General features: G+C 37.0%; 1 protein-coding gene across 1 annotated transcript; it reads left to right on the plus strand.

The window, feature by feature from the left end:
• The first annotated feature begins 2,691 nt into the window (after nt 1–2,691).
• On the plus strand, nt 2,692–4,321 carry LOC140010408 (myb-related protein 306-like). The gene is made up of 3 exons (XM_072057345.1): nt 2,692–3,006; nt 3,142–3,271; nt 3,383–4,321. The coding sequence occupies exons 1-3, from the start codon at nt 2,874–2,876 to the stop codon at nt 4,092–4,094; spliced, it is 975 nt and encodes a 324-aa protein (XP_071913446.1). The 5' UTR covers nt 2,692–2,873; the 3' UTR covers nt 4,095–4,321.
• The last annotated feature ends 5,444 nt before the right edge of the window (nt 4,322–9,765 follow it).

Genomic DNA, 9,765 nt, shown 5'->3' on the forward strand with positions numbered 1-9,765 from the left:
TGAGCCATGTGCAGGAGAAGCGTAGCAGCATCATAATCATTCGGTGGTGGTTGACGTGACGCGTGACATATAAGCCTATGTGTTCAAGAAAGGAAAGGAAAGGAAAGGAAAGGAAATGAAATGAAATACTACTAGTCTAGTAGTAATATACTACTTGTATTTCTTTCAAAGAGAAGGCGACGGAGCGTTGGATTGCGTGGAGTTTCTCCAGAGGAGCTGAATATCTCACCAAGTCAAGGCAATGCGGTACTGCATCACAACTATGGAGTTCTTATTAATCATTATGCTGCTCAAAGATGTTAACAGCACACCAAGAAAAAAAAATGTAAAAGCAATAAAAGAAGGATGATACTACTGCTACTGGCTGCTAATCCCCCTCAGATTTCAAGAAGGAGTTTTGGAGTTTGCATGCACGTGGGCCTGAAGTCTCTCCTGGGTCGGACAGATTAACCCAACAAATTCATTACAAAATGTTGAACAGGTCAGACCCTAGATTTCCATGGTTTGTCAATTCATTTTCCGAGAGGCCAAAAAAAGAGGCTTTTTAATACACATGCATGCCTAGTAGTTCAACATTTTTTTTTATTATTACTAATTTTTTCACTCTCAGTTGTCATATACAGTATAAAATTTGAATTTTAAACTTAACGGTAAAATAGATTCCAAGAGCCTTGGCCATCGGATCGTCGTCGAGTCGACCCCAGTGATTACCTAGCTAGTACGTATTTGAACTTTAGGAATTGAAGCAGTTAGTCATGATTCAAAATCATGCAAGGGAAAGTGTTCTTCTTTCTAGATCAATATGTGGAATTGTTCTTCTTTTTCCTTGAAATTAATAAGTAGTGTTACACAATTAAGAAGGCAGTAGTGGTTCCAAGATAATCCTTCAATAATTGAATATGACTCTATTGTATTGCTTTGGTTTTGCACCTATAATTAACATGCGTACGTTCAGACCTGTTAATATTAAGAAAAAAGACATTTATTGCAACAAAAAAATACCGCCATCTTTTCCCGGCAAAATCTTAACAACACCCAGAGAGGAAAAAAAACTGTATCACAAAACAGTATTTGAATTGGACGGAACTTCATGCCTATAAAGTAAATCGAATTTACCTGGATCCAACTTTCGGGGATGCAAAGTCATCCAAAGCATGTTTGGAGTCCAAAGTTTCAATTGATATCGATCATTCGCTTATTATTATTCATAATTGACTATCAGCTCGTGTTGGATCAGCGCAGCTAGGCTAATAATATAATAATGTTTTCCAAAGGGGATAATTTCAGAAGAAAAAATAAAATAATAATGGTTTCTCTCTGCATAAAACCTCCCAAGTTGTTAGCTTAATTAGTAGAATCATTTCAATATTAGCGAGCTAAGTATTGAGTCCCGCATAATTGTATGAGTGATACTTTTATAGCATCGGAGTGAAACTGTAGAAACCTTGAAAGGGTGGTTTCTGAAAAATTATGCCTTCTCAGAAGGGTAATCGGTCCTTTTCCATGAGCCGCAGGATTAATGAAACATGAACAGAGGACATGGTCGCCACACGGGAATTCTCATTCAATTGCCCCACATGCATGGGGCATGATGAAACGAAATATTTTAGACAGGAACGTATTCTGTCATCTGATTGGTTGTGGTTGACTTGGCGACGGGTCGCCCCTCCTCCATCTGACCCAAGCATCTTTATGTCTTTGATCAATCCTCCTCCTCCTCAAACTTCAGGATGTTTTGTGATGAACCCTGAACATACGTACATACATGATACATTACAATACCCTAGCATACAATCATTTCATCCCAAGCCCAGCCAGCAACATCTCGAATCAACTTAAATATATATACATATCTGTGGGTGTGTGTATCATAGAATCAGTCTAGTATAATGTGTGTGTGTGTGTATATATATATATATATATATATATATCTCTTCACCACCGCCATCATGACCATATCTTCTTGTTTTTACTAGGATAGATATCATCATGCATCATCATCATCCTCGATCACCGTCGAGTTTACTAGTTTACCAACCAACCAATTTGATCATTATGATTCGTGATGCACAAATTTTGAAAGAGTTTTTTAAATGTGTAGTTTTAGTTATAACTCTCTTGTACAACCTTTTCTGCACCTATTAATGAAAGCAATTTAATGTTTTTTACTCAAAAAAAGGGATAAAAATCTGAGAAAGTTGCACGTAAAAAAGATTTTGAAACTTGTAGGAGAACTATTCTATTACTAGCTAGAAATCGACTTTCATTAGCAGTAGTGGTACGCAGTTCATGCGAATAGGTGACTAAGGAAGTTGGTTAATATTGCATGGAAACCATAATTAGCGAGTTGAATTGCAGTAATGGATCATCAATAATGAATCAGCACATTGAATGCCACGCGGTTTTGGTGAGGCAGAGCTTAGAGAAGAGGAGCTACAGACAGTCACCCAGCTGCTGACCTTAGCGCATTAGCTAAGATGGATAGATAGGCCATTGCAGTAAATGCTCTTTCTCTTGCTTGCTGTCACCTTTTGACTCTTTGAATACACCCTTTGCTTCTTTTAGGTCAGCGTTTATAGTTAGGAGGTGGCGGAGGGGTTTCCTTTTTTTCTATATATGCTTTGCAGATCAATAAATCTTAGCGTTGGACAATTGTCTCAGCTTTTCCCAAGAAGAGAAAAATAAGCAAGGATCACGACTAGTGGTGCAGAAATAGCTGTCAAAATAGAGAAGAAACACAGCCCCAAGTCAAGCAAAGTTTTAGGGTGCACCGAGGGATAGCTTCTGAGAGGGATATCTCAGGAAGAGATCATCAAACGGTATCACAGACTACAAGACAAGGGGAAGGTGAATAGAGAGAGGGAGAGGGAGAGATGGGTAGACCTCCTTGCTGTGATAAAGTGGGAGTTAAGAAAGGGCCATGGACTCCTGAGGAGGATATAATGTTGGTCACTTACGTTCAAGAACATGGTCCTGGCAACTGGAGGGCTGTTCCTGATAACACAGGTTTCTTCATCTCTTCTGCTTACATTAATCTCACATATTCTTTCTTTCTTTCTTTTTTTACTACAAATTCTAAAATATTCGGATGCAGAATTCTGATTTCTGAGTTTGGTTTGCTACGTGATTTTGACCCGTCAGGTTTACGTAGATGCAGCAAGAGTTGTAGGCTTAGATGGACAAACTATCTGAGGCCTGGGATCAAGAGGGGTAACTTCACGGATCAGGAGGAGAAAATGATCATTCAGCTTCAAGCCCTTTTAGGGAACAAGTATGCTTCTTAAATTTATAGCCCTTCTCGTTTTTACTGATGATAATGATAACGTCGTTGAGCGTTTGGGTTCTATGTATATATGAAACTGGTGATTTGGTTTGGGTACAGGTGGGCTGCGATAGCTGCTTACCTGCCTGAGAGAACGGACAACGATATCAAGAACTTCTGGAATACGCATTTGAAGAAGAAGCTTAAAAAGCTTCAAACGGGCTCAGACAGCAGCTCCGCAAGAAACGCGTTGTCATCTTCCCACTCCATTTCTAAAGGCCAGTGGGAAAGAAGGCTCCAAACTGATATCAAAACCGCCAAACAAGCCTTGCACGATGCCTTGTCATTGGAGGGATCTATACCTGCGCCTGATTCCAAGCCCTGCGATGGTCATCGGTCTTACACAGAACCTGGCCAAGGATCGTCTACTTACGCATCAAGTACAGAGAATATAGCAAGATTGCTCAAGGGTTGGGTCAAAAATCCTTCACGTCGTAAATCTGAGCAATCAAAATCTTCCAGCACTCAGCAATCCTTCTGCAATGCAGCCACGGATTGTACCTCCAGCGATGGGACTCCTAGTGCCGAGAGCAAAAGCGGAATAGATTTATCCGAAGCATTTGAGTCCCTATTTGGATTTGAGTCTTTCGAGTCTTCAACCTCTGAATTTTCTCAATCCACCTCTCCTGAAGCCAGCATTTTCCAAGGGGAAAGCAAACCGGACCAAGGTGGGGCACAAGTTCCATTCTCTATGTTGTTGGAGAATTGGCTGCTCGACGGGAAAGATGATTTGACTAACTTCCCATTCGATGAAACTGCAAATTTGTTTTAGTAGTAAGAATTCTCCTTTTGATTCTTGGTGAGATATTGAGAATTAACTCTTACCATTATCTTGTTAATTTTAGGCATTGACATTTGTACGCTTTTTTTGAGTCCTAGTGTTGCCCGCCCGTTACAGATTTAAGAGATTTATTAGTGAATCATCTTCTGTGCCTTGAAACTCGTGTGTAAAAGCTAATTATGCTTAGTGAATACAATTCTAGGTCTTGATTATACTAATTGCACCTGCTCACAGTTTTTACCTTTTACCGTTAGAAAGGAAATTTTACCATTTAGGTTTATCATGTATGGAATGCCACCCTCTTCGACAGAATAGACATCTGCAGCAATTAATTCTTGAAACGACGATTGATCCTATCTTAGAAGGAAAACTTTTATTTTGTTAATTATAGTGTACATACTTTGACATGCCAAAACAAAAAAAGGGGACTTGCCTTTTACTGCAGGTTGAATTCGTAGGCAGATTGGCTCTTACTTTACGTTGAAAGGGTTGCTGAAATGGCAAAGTCGGTGTATATTTAGGCGGGCAGATTGAACGCTACATAAAGGGATTATAGAATATTGTGATTAGATTTCAGAGTGTTACCTGGACTTAGTAGAAGATGTTTTATTTTTAGTACCATCTGTTACAAACTGGTATTGATTTAAAGAAGACGAACAGGCTGATGAGACAAAACTAGAAGCACCAAGATCTTCTTCTTTTTTAACCCAACTGATAATATGAGAGCGGTTAATAGTAAATACTGAAGCCAAAACAAAATGGAGGATAACACTCAGCTCAAAAAACCAGGCGAGAAATAAATAAGCAACGAAAAAGCAGTGGCTGAATGCCCTTTTTGCGCCGTATCTGATAGTATTAGTTGAGGACAAAATGGTCTTTCTCATATATACTCTGCTCTCGTATCGTAAATCTATTTACAGCTTAAAAAGATAAACGGGTTTGAACAGAAGCTTGTTAGGCCGCTGATCCGTATCTGATCCCCCACGTCCAAAAAAAACGAAAAAAACTGACAAGTTGTAGTGTTTCAAAGAAGTAGTGTACTACTAATTTGAAAAGGATGGACTCTTGTTTTCTTGATTTACTAGTGCTGGACAGGTTGTAGAAAATTAATTAATTGTCAGATTATTGTTTGAGGATGTGTGGATAGCAATCTCCTTGGACATCCACAGTTCAGCCTTAAATGCATACATGTGAAGTGTTTGAATTCTCATAAAAAAGCAAAAAAAAAAAAAAAAAAAAAAAAAAAAGAAGTGGCTTGAAGAGCCGCAACATGCACAATCACTATGGGAAGTTGTCCTGCCTGTATGCACTTAGCGTCACTCTTTGCCAGTTGGTCTGAGTCAATTCACGACATTTTATTTTATTTATTTATTTTTTTTTTGTTGATAGGAGAATCCTTAGCCGCTTTTCGAGAGAGTGTATATTGGATAAATTCAGTTTTGTGCAATAATTCGTCAACCATGGACAGATATTTTAGGAGAGATTTGAACTCAGAGTGATCAGAAAGACATGACATCAGCTCTACCATCTTGACCAAATTGAAGGACATTTAATCACTAACTTAACCCCTTGTTATTTGTTAAGTAACTAATTCCATTTGGATTTAAGTTACATGATTTTTTTAATCAGTACTCCCTCCGTCCCATTTATTTAGTTATGTTTGGGGAATCCAACTTTTTGAGAATGATAGTTTGATTGTAATGTTTATGCTTTTTTTTTTTCTAATTTTATCCCCACAAATTCAAACCTTAAATTTGAATAGTAACATGCATGTGATTAGAAAGAAATGTTATATTGGAAAGAGAGACTAAAAGGTGTTTTGACTTTTCTGACATGATAATTGTTTCGAGACATCCCAAAATAGAAAGTATGACACTTTTAATGGAACGAAAGGAGTATTTTTGTAATATGATTTATATGAGTTAAAAAACATGAAAGAAACTTGAAACTTTGTGTATAGAAAATAATTGACAATTTTTCCCCAAATAATAATACAAATTAACAAGCAGAGAAGAGAGGCATTGAAAACCCAGATGGAGAGAGATATGGACGCTGACAAGCAGAGAAGGGGAAAGTATTAAACTTGAAGAGTCGATTCAAGAATTGTCACATGGCAAGGGACCCTACTTCCAGCAGCCAATATCTCTTACGGGTGGCGCATCCATGGCATCGCCTATGGGCAGCTACAGCAAACAAGCAACGCAAGGACGACAGAGGCATGTGCCCCTCCAAACGAATTGGCCTTGTTGTGTAAACCACCGTCACCCAGTCACGTCCCCCCGCTGTGCTCGTATTAAGTGAGAGGCACGTGCATCCTTTACGCTTGGGACTGTTCAGTACACGTCCTTGTTCGTTGTTCCATGATTATCAGGTATCCTTTTCCCCTTTCTTTTCTTTTTAGGGTAAATTATCCATTTGATCCTTAAATTTTTAGTTTAAATAAAATTAAGCTTCTTAACTATTTTTAGATAACTTTTAGCCCTTAAACTTGTAAAATTGTGCGCCTGTCACCTTTTGACCAATTTTTCCGATTTTGCAACGGAAAGTCAATTCACACACGAATGGCAATAAATTGAGTGGGAGGGCATTTTTGTACACATATATTCTAAGCAAAAAAAGAGAACAACTTCTCCTCCTTCCCATTTCCTAACCTAGTTGGTGGTGGTGGCCAGAGAACCTTTCTAGCAGAAGTGAGATCCCGATGATGGGCAGCTTCATTTGCCGACGGCGGTAATGATTGCCACTGCTAGTTGTAGTAACAGGAAAGGAGAAACAAGAATAGCCGAATCAACAAAATTCAGCCGCATTCCCACATTTGAATCAGGTACTCAACTGTAGTCCCTCCTACTATTACAACTAGCAGATTGAAGGGAATTCAGAAGCGGATTGCGGAAATAGGTGGCGGTGGTGGGGTTAGTTGGTTGTGGGAATTAACAGGCAGGCGTAATAAATCATCGAATGATTAAACAAATTGGAAAGGCGGGCAGCGGTAAAAGAGTCTCTACTCTATACTCTTTGGAAAAATCACAATCAAAATTAGCACCGCCTCCGGCCGGAGGGGGCGGGGGGATTGGTCGGGTGTGTTGTTAGACTGTTAGTTTTTCGGTTATGGGTTTGTGTAGTGGAAAACTGAACAGCTATTACATTTGGGGAGGTGGGGGTGGGGGTGGTCCTCCTCCTCTGAAGTTTCATCTTCATCCCCAGACCTATTGAAATGGTAGTTGTGGATTGCTGGTGTGGTAGCATCGCTCACCCATTCCCGTTAGAAGGAAGGAGAAAGACAGGAGGCTGCAGAGGAGCAGGGATGGCAATGGCCGGGTGACCGCGGGGGGCTAATGCGGAGGGGTTGGGGCGGGCCCCACGCTTAGAAACGGGACGGGGGCCGGCGGAGTGGTTCCCAGTCCCGTCGCCCGCTTTAAAAAAAATAAATATATAATTATATATATATAATTTAATTAGTTACAAATGTATGATAATGATATTATTAGTTATATGTATTATATAATATTTATTAGTATATTTAATATAATTGATATTATTAATTATACTAATAATTATATATATGTATTAATATAAATTATTAATTGATTATACTAAATTTACTAATATATTTATATTAAATTTTTAATTACACTTAATACAATAATATTTTTTTTCTTAAAAAAAGCACAAGTACAATAATAAATTAGTGATTGTATTTGTGTCAAATGTGAAAACTTGATTATTTTAGTTATATTTATTTCATCATATTGGATTGTATTCAAATAATTTTTATTTGATTGTCTTTATAAGTTTCAATTGTAAAATTACAACGAATAATAATTTGATGATGTATTGATATTTTAGTATTTAATTATTTGTTAAAATTTAATCATAATAAAATTACATAACAAATTTTTATTAGTTCCGCAAAGAAAGCGGGACGGGGGATGGGACGGGGGCGGGGAGAGTTTATAGGCCGGGTGGGGGATGGGGGAGGGGTACTCCACCCCAACCCCGCCCGCTGCCATCCTTATGGAGGAATAGTTCTTTTTTTTGCTTAGAATATGCGGACAAAAATGTTCTCCCACTCAGATTACTGTCATTCCTGTAAATTGACTTTTCAGTTGTAAAACTGGATAAACTGGCCAAAAGAGACACGGGTGCATAATTTTACAAGTTTGAGGGCTAAAAATTACCTAAAAATAGTTAAGGGATTTAATTTTACTTAAACTAAAAGTTTAAGGGCCAAATGAATAATTTGCCCTTCTTTTTATCTTCTCTTTTTCCTCCCTATGGATTAGGTGATTTTTCAGTTGTTTTCCAAAACATTTTATTGTAGCATTGTCTAGGAAAAAAATTTCACTCTAATTATTTATTAGGATGTCTTTAAAATTTAAAGCTTTATTAGGGTGTTATATATATAACACCTATCACATTCCATCACTCCTCTCCACAGACCACCCCTTCCATTCGATAGGGGGAGGGATGAGTTAGGTGTTACTCATACCGGAAGAGGGAGTTCCAAACCTCTCATTTACTTTAAAAAAAAGGTCCAATTGAAATACATTAAAAAAATGGGCTGCCATAATAGTATATTATCATGACGTCAAATCACTGCAAATCAAAAGTATTCTGGATGCATCATCCCTAAATAATTATTTTGGTTTTGTCCTCTCAATATAACAACAACCAAAATAAACAAATACTTTTTATGTTTTGTTCGCTTTAAAAAAAAAACACGAGACAAGTGATACCACAAAAAGATGATAGGCCTTACCATGAAAACTCTTAAATAACCATTGACATCCTAAATTGTATGTACTTTTCGGGGAAAAAAATATGTTGTTCAAAAAGCGCTACCAAACCCATTTTTTTACTATGGCTTTATTCTCAATTGATTTTTGCTTTTTTATTTTTGAACAATTATTTTGTTATACTCAAAACTAATTTTAAAAAATTGATTTTAGAATTTTTGGGCTCAAAAAAGTTGAAATCAGAAGAAGCAAGCCGTGATGTGATTTTGGATCTTGATTCTGGCCTATTATTTTATGTAGACAGAATTACCCTTCAAATTTCAGCATAATTACTAAACTATCTAAAAATTATATAACCTTTTATGGTCTTTTTATTTTCTTCTTATTCTTGTCTCACTTCCAAATTCATCTATGCGACTCTGATTCTTCTCATCCACCATTTAATCTTTATAAGAAAAGTAATTAATTAAAAATTATTTAATTAGCAAAAAAATTTATCTATGTAGCATATAAGGAGCAACATGGTAATTTTCTTATCAAAATAAGCTTTTTAACATTCTTTAAGAACACTTATGCATTTATTAAAATTGCTTTTTTAAAAAACAATAAACGATAACATATAAATTATTCCTAAAAATCATTTTTCAAAAATCAATTTTACAAAATCAGAATTAGTTGAGAACACACCCTATGTATCCCTAGGCCACAAAATAAACTAACCCATAAATAAGATTCGAGTACACACCTCTTCTCAAAATTCTAATATTCATCGTCTCTCAATTTCTTTTTTGCTTTTTGTTGTTATTTTGACATATGAATCAGAGCTAAATTTCATTTCTATCACTACTTTTTAAAAGAAGGAAAGTGTCGGGAAAATTGTGATCTTGCATTTGAAACAAGTGGAAAGGGGCGAGATTCCCCTCAGA

This window comes from Coffea arabica, chromosome 7c (genome assembly GCF_036785885.1).
Source record: "Coffea arabica cultivar ET-39 chromosome 7c, Coffea Arabica ET-39 HiFi, whole genome shotgun sequence".
NCBI classification, from domain to species: Eukaryota; Viridiplantae; Streptophyta; class Magnoliopsida; order Gentianales; family Rubiaceae; genus Coffea; species Coffea arabica.

What these genes read in the sequence shown, in the direction of transcription:
- LOC140010408 (XM_072057345.1), top strand. Translation starts at nt 2,874, where the DNA reads ATGGGTAGACCTCCTTGCTGTGATAAAGTGGGAGTTAAGAAAGGGCCA. An exon ending in GGCTGTTCCTGATAACACAG is followed by an intron (nt 3,007 to 3,141) that starts GTTTCTTCATCT and finishes TTGACCCGTCAG; the next exon opens with GTTTACGTAGATGCAGCAAG. An exon ending in CAAGCCCTTTTAGGGAACAA is followed by an intron (nt 3,272 to 3,382) that starts GTATGCTTCTTA and finishes GTTTGGGTACAG; the next exon opens with GTGGGCTGCGATAGCTGCTT.